This window comes from Tympanuchus pallidicinctus, unplaced genomic scaffold (genome assembly GCF_026119805.1).
Source record: "Tympanuchus pallidicinctus isolate F22 unplaced genomic scaffold, pur_lepc_1.0 scaffold8, whole genome shotgun sequence".
NCBI classification, from domain to species: domain Eukaryota; kingdom Metazoa; phylum Chordata; class Aves; order Galliformes; family Phasianidae; genus Tympanuchus; species Tympanuchus pallidicinctus.
Window position 1 is genome coordinate 7,001,298 of NW_026294802.1, and position 22,284 is coordinate 7,023,581.

The following is a 22,284-nucleotide window of genomic DNA, read 5'->3' on the forward strand; positions in this document are numbered from 1 at the left end:
AACAATGCAGAGCAGCTTTCCTAGACACCCGCAGATTATCCACTCCTGTGACAACACAGACATATCCACGTATGGAAATATGCCAAACACAAGATAGTCTCAGACAACAGGCCAAGCCACAGCATTCAGGAGACAGATTTTTTTCTCCTGAGGCGCCTGCTCTTCTGACTGCTTGCATCTAACTCCCAGCTTCTTTGTGTTCCCTGAATGGTGAAAAGAACTTTATCCAGGGAGCTGTGGATACGTACTCTAACACTGCATGGATAAGCAGCAGTGCAAGAACCCCAGGAGATGAGACAGCCAGGCAGTTGCTTCATATTCTGAACCAGCACTGCGGAAAGTTTTTTGTTCCTAGCATTGCTGACTGAAATCAAGAGTCAGCAGGAGGAGTGTGAGGTAGACGCAGCAATATGACTAGCGTAATGCTCTAATAACTTCAAGATTAGTAGCACTTTCTTAAGCTCTCATGAAATTACCTACGGAATTTATGTAAACAAAGAAGAAATCTTCTATTAAGTGCCCATTATGTTGAATACCTAAAGCTAGTGAACTCTTCAGCAGTACCAAGAACACTGCCTGAACACTGCATACTAAACCATCAAGAAAAATTCAATTAACTTCCCCATTTATTGTTATGAAAGTATTCAATTTGTGATCTAAACATCATGATTAACCCACTCAAATCTCAAATAAGACAGCCTCAAGGCAGATCATTAAGGTAGATATGAACGCCAGAAAAACTCATTCCAACACTGACATATACCTCAGGGGAATGGGGAGATTAGACATGGGGCTGTAAATGTTTAATGTAGCAAATAAAGGATCCTCACTACTGGAAATGTTATAAAAACATCATTTTCCTGAGGGTTTTTTGCTGATATTAGAAATGTGAAGAGCCAAGTAAGTTCTTGTGAGAGAATTCTAAGATATTCAGACACTTAAATTAAGAGATTTCTCCACTGTGGTTTTAACACAACTAAGTTTCTACAAAAGGATTTTTTTTCCAAAATAAATCTATGCCATACATCTCCTCAGATACCTTTCATTTATTCTACTGACAGAATCAAAGCCTTCTTTGGTTGCTTGGCTGGTTATTGGTTTTTTAATACTAGTGTTTCAGTACTAAAATCCTCATATATCTGTGCATAAAATGTAATGGATGTTACCAGACTGAAAGAGCACATTTGAGAGAGTGGTCATCCCCTCCTGAATGTCAGTTCTCCAACACACAGACATAGTAAAAAAAAGCTGTCTGTCAAATGCGAAGGGAAATTGTCCCAGATACCAGATGAAAAAGAACGGGTTAAAGAAAGACTATTAAAAGTTTGGAATTGAGACTGGTAAGGAAGAGATATTGGGATTAAAAGCTGAAAGAAGAGATCTGGCTGAACAATGCCTAGGAATTTACAATTAAGAAAAAGAACAGGAACCTGAGCTGTAAGATCTATAGAGACAAAGATGAACAGGGAGAAAATGAGTGCTGAAGAGGAATAGGATTGAAAACGTAAGAAGAAATCAGACAAGGAAAGTGATAGAAAAGGAAACAGCAGAAGAGAAGTATGCAGAAAAATCTATGCCATAAAGCCAAATTAAAATGTGTTTTCCTGGAAGGTCTGGAATGGAACATAATGCTTTTGTCTCTCAGTCCAGTGGGGTCAATAGGCTAATATATGTTAATGAAATGTATTGGAATACTGCTCATGTCTTCTAGGCCAAAGGAAAGGTCAATCCTACAGGTTACTGTTTACCTAGTAGATCAAAAGACAGAGGACTGTGTTGGCTATAGATATGCCCTATATAAACAACTCCATGACATGAGATGCATGCCTAAACCATTGAACTTTTTGTGTTGCTTGTTTTGGTTCTTTTGTTTTCAAATCCAGGCAGTGACATACTCTGTTAAACACGTGTTATGACCACAATGTCAAGAGCTCAAAGTTATAAAAAGACAGAATTAAAGTTTCCTGTCTCAACACCTATGTATATATTCATTGTGCTACTACCTTTAGCCATTTGATCACATCCTACTTTTTCTTCTTCTGTTAGACTCCTGTGTCTTTCTAGTCTTTGAATACATGCATGAGTATGAACACATGCATGTGTATGGATGTGTATCACAGACAGACATACAATCCACTGTGGTGCCTGGGAAAAGCTCAGAATGTCTTATTCTGAGACAGAAAGAGAGAATTCCTTTGACATAACCAATGTATTTGACAACTTCTTCGTTTTTTATCATTTCTATTTCATTTACAAGCATTTACCAGTGGTTTGCATGGTGATCTGTACACATCACCATGAGAATCTACGAGCACAGAATGAACAGAGAATGCAATATTTAGCTCATTGTTAACATCAACACGAAAGAAAAAATGCAGAATTATCTAATGTCTACACAACACACCTTGAAAAAACAAAGCTGTTAGATCAATATAGTGACTTTGAAGCAGAGTGAAAACTAGAGGAGTGTCTGTAGGCATTGCTGCCTTTTACAATGCCCCTACAGGACAAGCTACCACATCTGCTAAAAAACCTCCTGACAAATAAGCAACCATTAGTCCTTCTCTCCCAGGACTAAAGAGTGAATTTGTAGCTATGCTACAAGAGTGAGTTGGAACTTGATGATCCTTGAGGTCCCTTCCAACCCAGGCCATTCTATAATTCTATGATTCTATGCAGTCCACTCCACCTACATCCATCTAGATTGATGCTGCATCCCAGTGAGCACATTTCTTTCAGTGGTTAATCAACCTTGTCCTGATTCCATCTGCTAACTTAGGTTTTCCCTCATCACCATAGTCACCTACCAGATCACTTACTCCTGTGTCCTTCACGATGGGGAATCAGGATGTAAATACCAAGTCCTCAGCACTGACCTTTTCTTATTTAACTAGTTGCTCAAAATCACACTCAATACGCTCCAAACTATCTTCATCTGCTACATCTTTGAGCACAGGTGTTGGAAATAGTTCATCCTTCAGATCCCTTCCAACCCAAGACATTTTATGATTCTATGATTTCCTAGGTGGGATTCTCAAACTGTGGTTAATACATTACTGATATGAGGAAACCATGGTATCTGTCCACATACACGTCTCAAAACATTCACAAGATTGTTAGTCCTTGTACTCAATAAGAATTTATCAGATGACCCCAAAACATTCAGATAACCTACAGAAATTGAAGGCAAGACATATGCAACATAGATATCTGGCTAGATATAATTAGCAAGGGACAGTTTACTGGAAGAGAAATAAGAATCTAAGATTAATGTCACATCATGTTACTCCTGATCTCAACACACACAAACAAAAAGCAAGGAAGCTAAATAGAAAGAGATTGTTAGATTGTAGCTAAATCAATTACTGTACACATGGAAATCAATCTTAAAAATTGTTTTTCAATTTTCTGTGTCACTTTATTCTATAGGAGATAAGGAATGACTGGTTCTGTGTGAAATATAGTGATGTGGGAGACCAAGAGTTCACAGAGTTGATACTTATTTCTGATATTGCTGACACTGGGGTTGAGTATGATTCCTCCTTAATCTTAGTGGCATTGAGTAAGCAAGATGGGATCTCCAATGCTAGAACATAAAAAAATATGTAAAGAGCACTAAGAATTGACAGATTCTATTAAATAAACAAACAAACAAATAGATAAAGTTTTGTATCTACTGCTGCTGGTGAGCTAATTCACCCCTCCAGCTTCATGGTGCAAATCTACAGTAATGTTACTAAGGAGAAAACATAGATGAGTACCATATGGTCACTAATTCATTCATCAGTGTATTAATTTCTAATAATTTCTGTATATACCTCCATTGTCAGTAATTTCATAGGAGCAGTGAAATGGGGAAAATCTAGTGCCATAAACAAAAAGGTTTCGTTGTTTTAAAAATAATTGAATTGTTCCCCCAAATGCTGTTTTGAATCATACTTTCCTACCATAGCAGGAAAACAGAAACAGTACACAGAAGATGCACAGACGAGACACAGTATTAAGTTCTGCCCATCTGGAGACATCAACTGAATTTTGAATATGATGATCTTGGTCACTTAAGGTAGAACTGTCACATCAGGCAAGAGGAACTGAAACTGGTGATTAGGGTGACAAGTGTTTGAGACATATATAGGAATGTGTTGAAGATAACAACTACATTAGCAGCAACTTACAACATAACTAAAATGTGCAAGATGTATCCCTTTCCTAAAAGAGTGCATGGAATCATTCAACCCCGTCATAGAAGGATCGATAAGTAACCCCTGTACCATCATCAATCATCACAGAGACAATACTGAGATGCTGACAGAATGAAAGAGAAAGGGAGGAGCATAGGGAAGGGAAAGAAGGGACAATTCAGAAACAGCATCTTAGTTAAATGCCAGCTGCAGTGACAAGAAAAGTAAAGAGCAACAGAAGAACAGGCTAAGAACAATTTTGCCCTTCAGAGAACAAAATGACACTGTTTAATTGCTCAGAAGGTTTTCAAAATGAGGTGTCTACCTCCAACAGAGTGAAGATTAATCTTCATGGAACAGTTTGTATGATGAGTTGTTAGACGTCAGGAAGTACAGTTTCAGATGAAGTACTTGATAGAATCAAATCAGTATTTTGAGCAAACCAGGGAAGTGAAATGTATTTACTGTGAATTAAAGTGATCCAGATTACTACACTGATGTCAGAGATTTCAAAACTCTATTATGGAGACATGTGACAGGCAAAAACCTTAATAGCTTCTTTGTTACCGTTCCTTCACGGATAACAGCATGAGTCATTATTAATCGGCTTCCTTTTCCTGTTCAGATTGCTGTGGGATTCTAGTTTAGTCTTCAAAAACTATGGGGAGATAAAAGTGCTTTTAATTGGTGTGAGCAGACAATGGATGGTAAGCATAGCATTCTGGAATTAAATTGTAGATATTCAGCCAAAGCTTAGAAAGACAAGTAAATTGAGTCTCTTGTGAGCATCAAGTCTTATATACATGTTCCTGAAAGCTACAGACATGCTGCAGTAAGCTAGCCCCACTGAAAACAACACATCTGGAAGAAATACTACTGCAACAGTGTGAGTGAGTGCCCATTGTGAATGCTCTTAGAATAACAGAATATTCTCAGTTGAAAGGGACCCACATAGATCATCAAGTCCACATCCTGGTTACACACAGCTCTGCTTAAATTGACCTCATTTGCTCCTCATACATTTTCTCCTCCAGACCCTTCATCATCCTTGTAATCCTCCTTTAGATACTCTTTACGTCCTTACGCTTTATGTCCTTCTTATATTGTTGTGCACAAACTGCACAGTGTTCAATGTGAGGACACAGAGCAAAGCAGGACAATCCTTTCCCTTGTCCAGTGGCAGTTCTGGCAACCAGGGTACGACTTGTCTTTTTGGCTGTTGTCGCATGTTCAACTTGCCATCAGCCAGAACCCCCAAGATACCTTTCCACAGAGTTGCTTTCAGATGCCCGTCCCTGTACATATATACCAAGTGCAGAATCCAGCACTTGCTCTTGTTAAACTTAATGCATCTGGTGACTGCCCAGTCCCACAGTCTGTCAAGGCCTCTCTATCTTCAGGAGAGTCAACAGCTCCTCTGTTTGCAGAATCACTTATAATTATTTTGTTAGCGTACAATACCCATATTTAAATTTTTGATTCAGATTTATAGAATTTCAATCTGTCACTCACCATGGTGATTTATTTCTTCAGGGCAGTAAAAACCCTTCTCCTCTCATCGACCCCTCCACCCATTATGGCCACCTTGGAGAAGAAAGGAGAGTTGCTGTTCCTGCCTTACCACTTCCCTCCTCCCTCTCAAGCCAAGTAACTTTAAGTGACAGTGCTCCAGGAAGAGGTTTGCTGATGTGGACTGAGACAGCATACTTATTCCAAAGAAGTGTTAAACATATTATAGTGCCAGCCAGGCAGTGATGTGCAGATCTGCTACCAGAAAAAGAAACAGCTCTATATCAGAATCCATATCTATATCAGAAAAACAATTAAAATGGCTATCTGCTCTTCTTAAAAGGAACGCTTACACAATTTTCCCACCTCCCTTCCTCATAAAAAATTTAGTGTAGTCCTCTAGTGTAACAATTCAACTTGATGCCTGGCTACATCTCAGTTTCCAGAGGAGATACAAGCACCTTGCAGTAAAAGTCACAGGGAAGCTGTGATATTGGTCCTATGCGCAGTAAAGCATAGGGATTTTCTTGGTTTCAGGGATTCCTTCATGGAATTCAAGGAGAATATTTAAAACAGGTTGATTACTGACTATTTAGAGAACACTTCTCTTTTCATACGAGATTTTCTTCAGATACAGTTAGCATTAACTAGGATTCTTCAAATCAAGATTAGCCTCTTGTAAACTAAAGGTTGGACAGCTCTGACAGGAGTTACTAACCAGAAAAGTAGAAGGATGACTATGAATGTGTACTGTAAGTTATGAATCCTTATACAAGGCTTTCCTAATAATTGCAGAGGGTAAAGTAAAGTATCTTCTCTGATTTTTGTTTTTTTTTATTTGATGGGGACATTATTTGCTTTCTCATATTACAAAGCAAGCACTTTAACTTTTTATATACAAACGTCTACTTTTTGAATGAAAACCCCTTGCATATATGCTCAGCAAGTGATCAAATGTGTGTAGTCTAAAACTAAATCTCAAAGCTACTAGATCACTATCTGCCCATTTTCTATTATTTTATAATGTTATCATTACTGTTTTTGAATGAGACAAATATTAATACCTGTGTACAGTTGCAGAGACACCAGGGTAAAAAGGTGTATATCTTTTGTCAGATGATGCAATGGCTCTTACTGATTACTTAATATATACTAAGTAAAAAAAAAATTACATCTGTTGTGGGAATGGATGAGGATAGTTGTCTTCAGATGGAAAGGCATAGGAGGAATCACCAAAAGAGCCAGAATGTTTCCAACAGGGTTTCAAAAGCATCTGCTTAAGACGACTCTAAGGATACTCAAGGTCAAACTCTAAACTTGAAAGAAATGCTTCTCCAGTGAGCCATAATCCTCATCTTACGATAACTCTCCTTATTCCACAGATTAAGGCCTAGATTGCTTTGATTATAGCTGAAATCTAACAGAAACTTTAGAAAAGGCTGTTAGGACCTATATTAAAATTCAAGGCATATCACTTCTTTTGTTGGAAGGAGCCCAGATGAACTGAGAGAAGAATAAGGAGGGATGGGACTGGAGGGGTGAAAGTGAAACAGTTTAACTATCTTCCAACAGTAAGATAAGCAAAACAATTAAAAGGATTGTTATCCTGTAATTACCAGAACACTCTATATTACAGAGGGAGCTGAAGCTTTGATGCACAACAAACAGTCATGCTTGTAATTTAGGATGAATAATGAGCCAGATGTATGAACAAGACTCTATTAAATTGTTATCACAAGCAGACGTGTCCCTCATTGATTAATGACTGTGTGGCACCAAGGAAAGGAACTCCATTTCCAAGTGTGGATCATCGTCATCAGTGTTGCCAACGCAACCATCTGTCTGCTTTTGACTTACCCCTGAATGTGGCAATTAAACCATTACATGTGGAAAGAAAACAGTGATTATTTGCTTATGTGCAAAACTGAGGGCTCTTAAAGAATAAAGAAAGCCAAATTTCCTTCCCAAAATAAATGCACCTGAGCAAAATCATATTCATTGCAGGGGAGCTGGATTAGATGACCTTTAAAGGTCCCTTCCAATTCTGAGAATTCTATGATTCTGTCATTTTATGATCAACGTCTCAGTTTGAAACCAGTCTCTTATTAAGTTTCAAATTTGGTGTTAATCATAAAGCCTTGGTAAGTTTCATATGCTAGCAGAAAGTCATCAGAGTCAATGTAAAGACACAAATAAAAAATCAGGTGTGAAAAATACTTACTTTATAGTAAATAAAATCAACGTGTAGAAGGCACATGTAAGAAAACACCTGAACACTCTTTAGACAGACAGTATTTATAAGGAAAGAATGCATGTGCATATACCCAATTAGATGAGCCTATAGCTCACATAGGACTCGTCCAAAATGTATGTCTGACCCTGGATTTTTTGTTTTGCTGTTGTTAATGTGAGATCTACACATAATATTCTACCGAGAGCAGGTACAACCTAGCTTCTTACAACTTACAAGCTTCACGGAGTTTTTCCTTGTCATAATGTAGCCCTTCATATTCTTGCAAATTAATCCGGTTCACTCTGATCCGCAGGCGATCAGGGATGGAATGAGGACTGCAAAAAAAAAAAAAAAAAAAAAAAGAAGAAGAAGAAGAAGAAAGCTTCTTAGACAAACTTTTCCATGGAAGAGTAGAAAATAAAATACAATATCAATTTTAACCTTTGCTAAAAGAATAATAAGAGCAAGCCTCTTCAAAACTGGGCCTGATCCTCACTGGCCCACCACTGTGTTTTTACAAGATCAGGACTACTGACACAGAATAGATGATGTATCTTAAATTACAAGCAAAATCAAGAAGCCTGTTTACTGTCTGGGTGACCTGGAATTGCAAAGGCTTTTCTGAGCTCGTCAATCTCTATATAGATATCCTTTCCCATTACAGATGCCTTTTTGTACATCCCTAAAGTAGGAAAATTCACAGAGCTTGGCTTCAGGGTGCTGATGCTTTCTTTGGAAGCCTCACAGGACTTCTTTTTCTCTGTCCACCAGCACATTCACTTGGATCTCCAGAGGATCCTCTTTCAGTAGCTCTGTTCCAGGGAGCAGGAAACAAAATGTTGTTGAGAGCTGGATTGCCAAACTAGAGTCCAATACACATATGCCAGAGAGACCATAAAAAGAACTTTGAGTACCTCGTTTCTACAGATTTCAGCCAGATTTATATGCCTTGGAGGTCTGCATACTTTTGAAACCTTTCATGGATTCCTATCCATAAATCTGAGTGGCCACTAACTGATAGACAGTTGTTTTGAAGAGCTTTGTTTTGATTTCATGCAAGTTTCCATCTTACTGTTACTGTTAGATTTTGTTTAACTGAATGCTATGTAAACTTGGCCACATTAGCATTTTCCACTTGTAAAGGGAGAAAGATAGCTTGTGTATTATAATATACATATAAAGTTTCTGTCTTGACAGGTTCATCCCACCTAAAATTATATTCTTCATTCTGAGTTTGCACCAAAATATTGTCTACTTTCACTTTGTTTTAATCTATTTAAAAACAGAGCTCTTAATGCACACAATGCCTTTTGAAAGTTAAAATTCTATGCACTGTCATAGACAAGCTTATCGTTTGCTTTATTTCAGTTTTAAAATATTTGACCCTCCGGATTGCCATTTTAACTGCCAATTCACACTCCAGAAATGTAATTCCTTTTTTTTTTTTTTTTTTTTTTCTTTTTTTTTTTTTTTTTTTTTACTTTCCAAGCAAGTAATTTTCTTTTTGGCCTGAAAATACTACAGACCTAACACATGGTTTGTAGAAGAGCCACAGAGATGATAATTACCATGTATTTCAGTTTCCTTATTGCATACTTTCTCTCTGTTGACATAAACGCTCTGCCACATATTGACAGATGAAAGTAAAGATTGAAAATCAAGTACCAGTATAAAAATAACTCTACTGACACAAGTACTTCTAGCCTAAAAATTGATAAAGGATAATGAATTAAGGGTGTCTCAGTAATTGAGGTCTAATGCAACAGGTTACAAGAAACTGCAGTCCTTCTGTTCTGAACATGAGTTTCTGTATTAAAATGAAAATTCATAAGGAATAACTTAGAATACATCATGAATGCTAACAGTGACTGCAAGACTGATGCATTCGGCAGTACATAGGCTGCTGTAGGTGTTTTCTGCAGTGATTAACAGGGACTATTGGGTAAAAGTACTCCAGGATACCAGCAAACTCTCTATATTTAAGGTAAGATTTTGCTTGACATGCAGGGTGATAACTTCCAGCAAAGCCTCAGGGAACAGCTTAGTAACTCATGTGCCATTAGGTCAGATCAGCACTCACTACCTGCAGTCTATAAAGCTGGCTAAAGGAACAACCAAGGAATATTACTGCATGCAAGTAAGAGGAAAAGTGCATAGATGGAAGAATGTAATTGCAATGTCTGACACCTTTTTTCCCCCTTAGACAACTTTAAATGCCACATTGCTGGATTAGAAATGGACACAGTCTGAGAAATTATGTTTCCTTCCCAATTATACAAAACACAAGTTTCAAAAATAAAAATTGTGGGAGCTTTTATTTTCAGTCAAGAAAAGATAATAAATAAATAAGAAAACATAGGAATCTAACTACAAAGGGGCAAAAAAATAATGCAGTGCATGTAGTAAGGTTCATGAAAATGACAGTCTGAGCACTGAAACGTGAAGTCTTTTATGTACTGGTACAATACATGAAGAAGCCATGCTGTTTTTCCCATGGTGTTCTACCACCAAACATTATTATGAAGGTAGCTTAGTCTTCCAGCAGATAGGTTCACGAACTGGGGATTAGTGGTAGGTCTGGGGGAGTGACAGACTATGAATGATGACTCCTCCGAGCTCTGAGCTGGGAAGAAAGGCCATAGAGTGACAGAGAAATTCAGCAATGTCTTATTTCTTCTGTGACATTTGAATGTGCTACAAAGATAGCTATTCCTGCTATGTCCCTAATTAAACTAAATGTAATTAAACCAATAAACCGTCTCAGACCATTGTTTCTCTTGAAACCAGAACCAAATCTATGCTGTTCGGCTGTAGTCTTAACAATCCAAACTGGAATTTTATTGAAAAAATGTTTTCCATTCCCAAATACCAAGAAGTGTGTTTACCAGAAGTTGTTACTCAAATAGGACTTGCTCAGTCTAGCACTGGTGATGTTTGCACTCCAAACAAGAATCACGCTATATCTGTTTCCCTACTCCTTCTTTTCCATTTCTTCCTTGCTACAGAGCTCATCAGTGTATGATGCTCAGGCTTCCCCCTTCCTCTCTGTGCTGTAGTGCGCAGCCCTGCTCTCCATACCAGACGGAAAAATGGAGAGAAGCAGAACTTGCCATTTTGCCCATTTGAGAAGTTTAGCTAGCCTAGCCATAAAAGCATAATCCCAGAAACAGTTTTCTATAGAAAATAAACAATTTTAGAAACAAATGCCTTTTTTGACCAAAATCTGAGGTTTTGGTCATAATAATTTGCAAATACTCTTCACTCAGAATATGGTTGCTCCCTGACATCATACTGTCTTACTGAAATTCATGACCTATGCAAAACAGCTTTGGCTCTAAAAAATTCACATAGCTGAATTCACTCCTTATGATATCAGACTGGCATTCTACATAGTGGAATACCGTCTTTATGAACCAACTGAATAGCTCATTCACTCACATAACTCATGCTTTGCACACAGAGTTCTATTAACTGCAGTTGAGCAGCACAATTCCGATATCAATATTCTTGTAATCATCACACTCTGTATATGGGAATCTTTACCGTTAGACAAATTGTGCTATTCCTCTAGATTAGACATACTGAGCATATTCAGAAACCGCAAGGCTCAAGGACACAATGATGTCTACGTGAAAATAAATACCATGGTGAATATCACTGAAAACAGATGTTAATGCTGTCTGTATTAATAGAAATGGATGTTATACTGTATAAAACAACTTGCCAAACTGTAAGGATGGGATGAAAATCATTCCAGATCGAGCAGAAAAAAATTATAAATAAATAATCACAGACAGCAGCATTGCAAATCAATCTGACGTATTTAAATATTTTTGCACTAATTATTCTTCAAAATAGTGCATTACATAGTCAATGAAAATTAATTTAAAGTACAGATGAATGAATTCCATTGCTTCTTAAATAACCTAATTAAGAACCTCATTCTCCACACAGGTCAATTCACAGAATTACATCGTAAAGGCCATACGTCCATGGGATTGTGAACACAGAGTCAGGTCAACTGAAACATTCTGCTCATTCTTGTTGAATAGCTATAATGGTTTCAGTTAAACACAAGCCTAAATATCAGTCTCCTCAAGTCAGGAGCATAAATAAAATATTTTACTATTTTGAATTTTATATGACAGACTTTTTATTAGCGTGAACCAGAAGTGCACATTTGTGGCATTATTTGATAACAATCTAAATGAGCCTTGCAGAACAAGCCATGAAAGATGTTATGAAGTCCCCTCAGAATTATTTTAATTCACCTTCATCAAAAAGTATATAATTTCAGTAATCAGTAATTATTTTCATTCATTTTTTAGGCTGAAAAATATCTGTAAAGTAAAAGAAAATACTATTAATTCTATTAAACAAATAGGATTTCACTTTTCCAAAAGAATATAGAAGACATAAACACTGAATAATTCTCATTTTAAGGAAAATAGCATGCTTTCTGGAAATTCTTAAAACCTGGAGACAGTCATAAGAAAAATAGCTTTTGTATGTTTAAAAGCCTACCCTCTCTGTGAGAAGATATTCATGCTATGGAACCAGTTGTTGTATAGAAATAGGTCTTCGAAATTTTATATCATCCTGAATAAACTGTTCATAAGGCGAACTCATTTTTAACATGCACACAAAACCACCCCATCCTTACTGAAAACTGCTTACTGAAGAAAAAGTATGCATTTGTTTCCTTCCTACATAAATAAAATCAACACAACCTTTTCCAGCACTTATGGTTCAAACTCACAGAAGTAGTAGCACATATCTAATTCTGAGATTACCAACAGAACCTCATCTACTTCCATTCAACAAGAAAACCCACTCAGCTTTTCCCATAACTGTGATTTTTTCCTCTCACCCCAATAGATCTTGCAGCAACTGGCAAGACAATGTCAGCCAACTTGGAGCACAGCTGCATTCTTAAAGAACATGCTTTTAGGAAAGAGAAAACAGGCAGAGGAATTCTGGGTCTTGCTCTTGGTGCTCCTGCATAGCAGGCAGGTAGCACTGCTATGCCACCAAGCTGATAATACTGCAACGATAAACTTTTAAACTATATATGCCTCAATCTCCATATAATTATTTATACACTCTGTGATACATTTCTTATTCTTTGTGTCTGCATGGAGGAAGGAAATAATGATGATGATGATAAAAATGGTCCAACAATTCTTACAAATTTCTGACAAATTTCTGATAGGTCTTCCAGAAGACATTCCTCATCAAACTACCCACGTACAGATTTTAACATGATAAGGCAAACTGCAAAGGAAGCTAAAATCTCCTCCTGCCCTTCCCTTGCAAAAATAAAACTTTAGAGAATAGCACACTCCTCTGAGGCACATTTGCAGTGACAGATTAATGAATTACCTATCTCCTAATGAAGAAACAAACATGCAAAACTAATTGAATGTTCCAGTGTTTAGAACAATTGGAAAATGGAACACAACAACCAGAGGAGAAAAAGATCTCTTACTTTTGAGATCTCATTGGATAGTCTTGCAAATTATACATTAAAAATAAGTGTGCTTTTGACAGCTTTTATCTGCTTAAAACATAACTCTTCTTCAATAGACCAAAATAATCCACTTTCTTCTGATGGACACCTAACAAGCACACCCACAAGCTCCACTGCAGAAACACTGTAGCTTTTTCCCTTCTGTTTGTTGAATTATACCCCAGATAGGTCAGGTTAACCCAGTGGTGCTTAGCCTTTCACTCTTTTTTTTCACCTTGTAAAAGTGCACGTGTTTTGCTGTATAAAAGCTGGGCCCACCCATACATTTAAAACACAAGCCCAAGTGCCAGAGAGAATCCTGTCCTTCATTTTCCTTCTCTATCACCAGGCAAGCTCTACTCCTCTCGTGTTTTGCATTCCCAAGCACCATGGATTCTCTGACAGCAGCTATCCCAGTGAAGGAGCTCACCTGCCAAACAGGAAACTCAATTTCTAATAATTTCTTTAACAGAAAAAATGGAAAATGTATACAAACACTTTCATTCTTATTTATGCATTTGGAAAATAGCTTGCTCTGTAACACATTCTCCCTTTTTGCCTCATTCCCCCAGTCAGACGATTCTCACATTCAACCCAAAACACAAAATGTCTGGATCTCTAAATACAAAAATCTTTTCCTTTTATCCTTTTGCTATTCATAGAGCCTGTATGCCATGCATACAGATACTATGTGTGCATCCTGCTGTGATCATCACTCTGTCAACTCTATTGAAGAGTTGAATCCCTTTACAGATAAGGCAATATTTGTATTTCCATTTACAAAGATCTTACAATCAAAAAGAAAAAAAAAAAAAAAAAAAAAAAAGCAAATGTACTATCCTACAGACATCCTTCTTATTTCTAATAAACACAGCTGGAAAATGGAAGTCTCCCTTTGTTTTGAAAGGGACTTGATTAAAAATGCAACACTTGTATGTTCTTGTGCGCCCCTCTGCAAACATTTGAAACAGATCACACTATAGTTTCACTGTCTCTGCAACAAAGACCATATGTGCCAAATGATTTTGGCTGCCCCAGATCCCCATGCATACACTGCTGTAGAAAATGTGGAATTTATCTAACAGAAGCTGTATCTATCACTGGGACACCAAAGAATATTCCATGCTGCTCAGTACAAAATGTAGCTCGGGCTCACATATTGCTCAACAAGAAAAGGAACATCTGAATCTCAAAGCCATCACAACCCAAATCAAATTTACTTAATACCTCATGGGTTCTTATTTTAATTTGCCAGACACGTTAATTGACAGCCACAGTGTAGCAGCATATTTAATCTATTTTTACAGATGTTAAGATACAGAGTATCTTTGACTTATAAATTAGTTTGGGACTCATGAATCTCTCTGCCTGCTTTATTCTGACAATTGTTATCAAATGAGGCATTCAGAAAAACTTTATCAGAACTTGGAGGTCATCTTCCAAGGGATATTCCTCAACCTGGAGACAATTCTCCCTGTCCCAGACCCATGGCATGCTTAATGTTCTGTGTAAGCAATAAAACTTATCTCAAAGGTTTTGCAGAGGCTTGCTTAGGATACTAAATCAATATGAGAGAAGTTTTTTGAATTAGTTTTTGTTCCACAGCAGAGTACAGCAAATATGATACACGCGGAAGGCACACTGATTTGGAAATCTTTCCTTATTTGCAAAATAACAAGGAGGAACTTGCAGCTTTCTAAAATTTCATGGAATTGCATAATGGTTAATGCTGGATGGGACCGGGACCACTGGAAATCATCTTATCCATCTTTTTTTGCTCAGTGAGGGACAATCAGAGGCACTAGCCCAAGACCATGTCCAACAGCTTTTGAGTACCTTAAGTGAATGGCAGCCTATGCCAGAGTCCAGTCACCACCACAGTACAAACACTCTCCTTTATGTTCACACTTCCCTGTATGTTCAGATGGCATCTCCTAAGTTTCAGTTTGGACCCACTGTCTCTTGTCATCTCACTAGATACTACTGAAAAGAGCCTGGTTTCACCTTTTTCACATCTTTACATCATCACAAATCCCCACCCTCAAGCTTTCCCTTCTTCAGCCTGATAAGTCCCAGCTCTCGATCTTTCCTCAAGGTTCCTTCATCCCTTAAGTACCTTCATCAGCCTTAGTTGGATTCTCTCCAGCAGTTCCATGTTCCTTGGACTGAGGAGGCGAGGACCGAAGCCAGCACTCAAGATGTGGCCTCCTCCTAACCACAGCTCAGGATACTATTAGCTTTTCTCACCAGGAGGACACATTACTGGCTTATGGTTAACTAGTTATCTACCAGAACCCTTAGGTACTGATGAAAATTTCTTTTTTTATAAGTATTCAATCAATTTTCCCCCAAAATCTTTGGCTTGTTGAACATTTATATTTTGTCTATTACAACTGCTCTATTTTCAGAACAGAAAAGCATTGGTTGGTTCTGTTTTTACACATACCATTGATTTTCTTATATCATGAAATAAGAATCATGCTTGAAATCAAGTTTCTGCTCTGAATATCTGGACTATTAGCTCTGGAATTTGCTATTTTTGTTCATGTATCTCCAATTCATTACTTTGATAATCCTGTTTGAAAAGACCAGTAAAGCAAGACAAGAGGAAAGTCAACAAAAAGCAAAACATTTTGGGGCATTTTTTTGGACCAAACAGTCAAAAAAAGCATTTTTGAAGACAAACTATATTTCTTGAGTTGATATATTAAGCTGTTAATTTCATTTTACTTCTTAACTATGAACATAGAATTTTTCATAATATCGCATTTCTATAAAGGGTATTAAATAGAAGATACTCACATACAGTTATACAAGTAAGTGGCCAATTCACCACTGCAATTGTATGCTTCCCACTTTTAACCTGGCCATATATTTCGACCCTGCTCAGGTGATAACGGCTAGCGGTGATTGTGATGGCTGCATCTGACTTAAGCAGTTAACCATCTGTGGCAGTCATGATGGATACAACTGATCATGATGGCTGCATCCAGCTGAATGTGGATTCATGGGAAGCATTAAAGAATAATACTCAAGAGCTAATTTGAGCTATGCGTTCGCAGTGCTGGTCAATGTCCAAACCAAGTCAAATTTGGAAGAATGTCCAACTGATGCCAAAACTGGAGGAAACTACCATCTGCAATCAGTATGCAAATACGACTATGAATCAATCATCCCACCCCAAAAGAAGTGAGTGGCCCAAGAGCCCATTGAACTCTCCTGCAAGACAGCAGTCTGCATGACAGAACATCTCCTTGAGTAGGGACACTTCTTAAGGTTACACCAGCTTCAGAGATCCCTTGACACCAAGAGATCCTCAGTACTAAGCTTAAGTGTTTGCTAAGCTTTATTTGCTTTGCTAAGTTTATAAATTAGATTGACAGCGCACGTATAATCCTTTAGACATAAACTATTGACCAGGTCTGAGACTAGGCTCATTACATCTTTAATTCAAGGAATTTAGTAAGTCAAGGTATCCACTCATGATTTAGTGGGAGCACTGCCTGGATGAAAATCTTGTTAAGTCACACTTACTTACAATTAATCTGTGTTAAATCACTGCTTTATATCAATAAATATGTTGCTGCTTCTCTCTCATAAGTGTATAAATCTGTTCACGACAATCGGATTTTAAATATTAGTCTCTTGGATAATGTAGCTTCTATCTAAGCAAGTTACTAGACGAGAGTTACTAGCAATCAAATTAATACCATGGTGGGGCACCTCCATCTTGAATGCAGCTCCAGCCAGTACCATGCCACTCCTTTGGGGCGCTAGTTTTCTGTTTTGATCGTTTTTATTTGGAGATGCTTTATGACCGAGTTTGTTCATACTGTGATTTTTTTCTTTTCTTTAAGCATAAGGAAAAAAGCCTCTTTAACTAAACTGTTCTCAGGAGTGGTCCTAAGGACTTGTATGTCAAATTGTACTCTTGGTTTGTCATGGTCAGAATCACCAGACCTGCCCTGGTCATCCAGCTTATGTACTGTGTATTGGCATCTTTACAGGTGAAGCCACTGCCCCACATCTGGCATGCTGTCATTCTTTTGTAACTGGATTTTACTGTTTTACTGTCTTGTCTCCTGGCTGAAAAACACATAGGAGAACAGCAGAAAATTACAGAACCTTAAAGGTAGAAAAAAGCCAGATACTCACACAGTGAAGGAATCAGGGGGAGCTGAGACTCTCCTCAGGTCAGCAGACTGCACTTTATGGATACTATAGGCAGTGGGAAATGAGTGGCCAAGAGAAAGGCAGCACACAGTGTGGACAGACAAGGAAAAAAGCAGGGGAGAGGGGGGGAGAAAAAGAGAGAGAGAGATAGAGGGAGAGAGAGAGAGAAAAAAAGGTTGGGAAGAAAGTGGAAGAGAAGAAAGAGAGACATACAACATTTAAACAGAAACAAAAGGAATGTGTCACATGAAAGTTGAATGAAAATACATGCAGAGCTCCAAGGTCACACTAGGAAGCCAAGAGCAACAGAAGACATGCAAATGGAGAACAATATTTCTACATGACACTTCAAAGCTTTCTGAAAACAAGAGCGAGGAGGACAAATGACAAGCTAGGTAAACAGCTATACAAAGACTGGGAGCCCCAGGATATGTGTTCCACAGGCACTGAAAAATTCAAGGCAGCAGACTTTGGAAGCACGTCCAGAAATGCAAACAAACATCAAAGCCAAGATCTGAATAAATGCAGTTGTCTCCAAACAAAGTCAAAATCTGAATGGATAGAATTGTCTGCAAAGTTTGGTCAACTTCAGTTAATTTTAAGAAAGAAAAATACCCTTACTAGAGATTTTGTATCCACAATGGAAAACTGCTGTCTCCATCCCTCCATAATGTACTTTAGGGAAACATGCATTTTTTATAGTCTCCCAAGACCGACTCTTAGTATTTTTATTTAAATAATCCCTTTGTTTCCTTTAAGTGAATGAAACACTGTTTTATAGATAAACTCTTCCCTCTTCTCTTTTTTATATCACGAAGACTGTTTCTTCCACTCTTCCTGAACTCAAACTAAAAGCCATCTTTTGGGGGTTTGTACAGTGATCATTAACTAAAACCCACTGACTGGAATATTGAATTGTAGTTTCTAATCAGAAGATTATTCCCGGAAAATCACACCACAGTTTCTCTTTTAATTCCAGAAATATTTTGCTTTTATACCACAACACTACATTCTTGGCTTGATCAAGCTCTCATGTTCTCTCTTTCGCATATTAACCATGATCAATAAAGGAGATTCAGGAATTGGAATTTAGCTGCCAAATCTTTAAAGGGAAGGAGATTAGGAATATAATTTACAAAGTGAAGGGCAAGGGGGAGGGGAATGGGAGGGGAGGAAGGGAAGGAAAAGGGAAAGGGGAAGGGTCTGCTAATGTCACTGCAGAAAGATTTGTTTTCACTGGTACATTTTGCAGCCAACGGGGAAAAACAACCAAATAAATCTGCCTTTTTTCCACAGTCCAACTATCTGCCTTGTTTCAATCCACAACTAAATGTCAACAGTATCACCTCATTGTTAATATTCCTTGGACTTTGAAAATTGCTTCTCAATTGAAACACTTTACTGGTTTGTTACTTATCTCTATTGTAGACTTAATGCATTGTAGGATGAGAAAGAGATTATGCCAGCCTTTTAACAGACTCCATTAGAAACAAACTAGAAGAAGCATTCTATGAAGAAAAATTAGTTAACTAAATACATTTGCCAATGGTTTCCTCAGTTCAGACAAAATTTGGCACAGCATGTTGACTTGTTCCCTGATAGTTACTACAGGAAATGGATGCTCCTTCAGTTCAAGTAACTCCACAGTAGAAGATCTCTTCCTTAATTTGATTGCATGGTCAATGTTTTATTTAATTATTTTAAAAAACTAAGAACTTTTACCTTTTCTAAAATTCTGTTAAACTTTACCCTACACCCTGAGAAAGTCAAATTAAGAGATAAAAAACCCTCAGCAGGAAGAAATTTCAACCTCGAATTTTTGTGTAGAAACATAAGGCAACGTCTGTGCAATTATAAGGTATAAAAGCACAATAGTGGGAAAACAGAGGAAAAAAAAAAAGCAGGTCAAACATACAAGCTTTAACTCCTTTTTTCCCCATATACAAGTGTCCTCTCTAGAATTATCTACATGTTTTGAAAGAGAACGACTAGAGTCAGGAAGATGGGCAAGTCTGACAGTCAGAAAAGAATCATTTTTCTAAAGCCCTCATGCTCACAGTGACAGAAGTTTGGAGTTTCTGTTGCCTCTCATCTGCACTAAATATGGGTTCTTCAATTTAAAATACTGTTATTCCCCAGAAATTAAAAGGCATCCACAAAACAAACAACAAGCTCTCTACCCTTTCCAAATCCCTTCTCTTCATAACTCCCAGAACAAGTAAGAATAGGATAAGAAAACAGAATCACGGTGTAAAATTCCTAAAAAATAAAATAGTTTTCCACTTATTACACTGGACTAGATAAAATTTTAAAGAACAATCCCACTGTTCTCCTATCAACACATCAAGGCTGGCAGTAACAGCAGCTCTGAGTTACTGTGACAGCAGATAATTTTAAAAGCACTTTTCTTGCAAGTTGCTCAGGAACAGTTCTCCAACAATTGCAGAGATAGCACCAGACCTACTCACCAACCTCAAACATCTAACATTCAGGTGACAATCTTAAGAAGAAATGTATGTATATATATATATATATATATACACATACACATATATATACATATATATACATGCATATATATATGTATGTATATATATATACACATATATATGTGTGTGTGTGTGTGTATACATATATATAAAGTATAATAATTTCTGGAAGTCTTCAATGGACTGAGAGTTAAGAAGTATAAATACACATTTAATCTAAAGCTTTCTCTTGTGAAATACTACAAATCTGCATCACAGTGAATTAAGTTCATAAAATATTAAATGCCTCCTGGAGTTTAACCTTTAACATTCCATTTACTTTTTGTCACAATAGAATATTCAATTCCTCTCTCATTCTCCTTTGACACTTGTTAGAAATGTACATTCACACATATATAGATATATACACATTATTTCCAACACGTGAAGCTGAAATTATAGTAGTTACCAGATCATCTGTATTTTTCCAAAACACGGGTGTGCACACATATCTTGATCAAATAAGAAGACTCAGATAGCATCAAAACACATTGCAGCATGTTCAAATGAGGTTAAACCAGAAAGAATATCATCTTCACTACTGACATCATTATGACTCTGCATTTCTCTACTACTGTTCAAATTTGGATATCAAAAACCAAGCGTAGCCATGCTGCTTATAAGATCAAATTAGCAGATCAAAGTATCAGGAATTTTGTTTAAAAAAGCAAAATATAAACATTTGTATTAGCTCCCATCAGCATAGGAAGAGATACCTCAGGATTGTTCTCTACTGAATTCCAGATTTCAGAAATGAAGGAGCTGAGGCAGCTGGATGAAATCAGGCATCACTGCACACAGGCAATAGTCTGCTATTCTTCACTACTCAAGAGCAATGGGTATGCCTTATGCATTTTCCTGACAAACAGCAATTGTACATTACAGATATGTGCCTCTACTGAAGCTTAAAGCATTAGTCTCTGAAAGAGAATACCATGTGCTAAACTGAATAGGAAGATGCTGGAAGTAACCAAGGAGGCTTTGATTACATGAACAGATTGACAAACAGAAGATGACATGACACTTCTAAGGGCTGAAGACAAAGTTTGAAGAGAAGCAATGTCTTTCACTGCATGACAAAGACTGAAAACACAGACACCCTTTAAAATACCTGAAGAGGTGTGTGCCTGAGACCTTGCTGACTTTATTATATTAGTCTAATTATATTAGTCTAATGCAAGACATTACCTCTCTTCAAAAAAACTGCTTCACTTATTTCCTGTCACCGTAACAGCTGTAACAGCAAAATACCCAAACTCAGCTCTCCAGAAAAGTGAAATCTTCACTGCATGCTTGGGTGCTTGAACAAACTACGATAACTTGATAACTTCAAGCTTTTAGGCAGTACCCATCTGTATAGCAGACAGATTGTTTTGCATCACTTGAATACTTGGAAACAGCAAAGGCACTTACGATGCCTCATCTTAGCAAAAATAAAGAGCTTGTATATGAGAATTACAGCTCTACAAAAATAAACTTAATTATTTTATTTCATAAGCATTTTCTTAGATTAAATTAAAATGTTGCTTGATACTTAAAAATAAGATTTAACTATGAAAAAGAAAGTTATTTCAGTCTTGTTTTCCTTGCATGTTCCCCATTTCCTGTTATTTTTGCTTTTCTTTGTTCACCCTTTCCACTGCTTGTGCTACCTCCATCTTATGCTATGCATTTTCCTTCCTTCTGACTATATTCCCCTATCTTTTCCCTAATCACTGTTTCCCTAATCCACCAATCCAAGCTTCAGTAGTGCAATCTCCTTCCATTGAGCATGGAAACCAGAGGAAGAGTTACAGTTTTAGCTAATTCCGACAGGACTTTCTAATTTGGGTTTCTGTACTGGAGAACGATTCCCTACCAAGTACAAATATCCCTTTCCATGCCGCCAGACCCCTCTCCTTTAGGAGTCCAAGGCAGCATGTTCCCACAGTTGAAACTGCGAGAGGTCCTGAGTAGTTCTTGGTTGTGGCAGTTTATTAGAGTGTTCGATGGAGACTAAAAATCAGGCTGATAAAGTTCAGAAAACAAATCATAAGAAATTTAAGGGCTAATACCATGTACGTGCAGAGCCAACATAAGCCAAGAGGCACAACACTGAGCCTTCACATACCTCTCTAAATAAATAACTAAAAGATACAAGCCTTCCTAAAA

At 37.3% G+C, this 22,284-nt stretch overlaps 1 protein-coding gene across 6 annotated transcripts in view; it reads right to left on the bottom strand.

The window, feature by feature from the left end:
• Nucleotides 1-22,284, bottom strand: part of DGKI (diacylglycerol kinase iota) — a 214,458-nt gene that overhangs the window by 63,589 nt on the left and 128,585 nt on the right. For all 6 annotated transcript variants that reach the window (XM_052668696.1, XM_052668695.1, XM_052668698.1 and 3 more), the window contains one exon: nt 8,158-8,258. In XM_052668696.1, the coding sequence (XP_052524656.1) occupies nt 8,158-8,258 (101 nt within the window). The remainder of the gene's footprint in view (nt 1-8,157; nt 8,259-22,284) is intronic.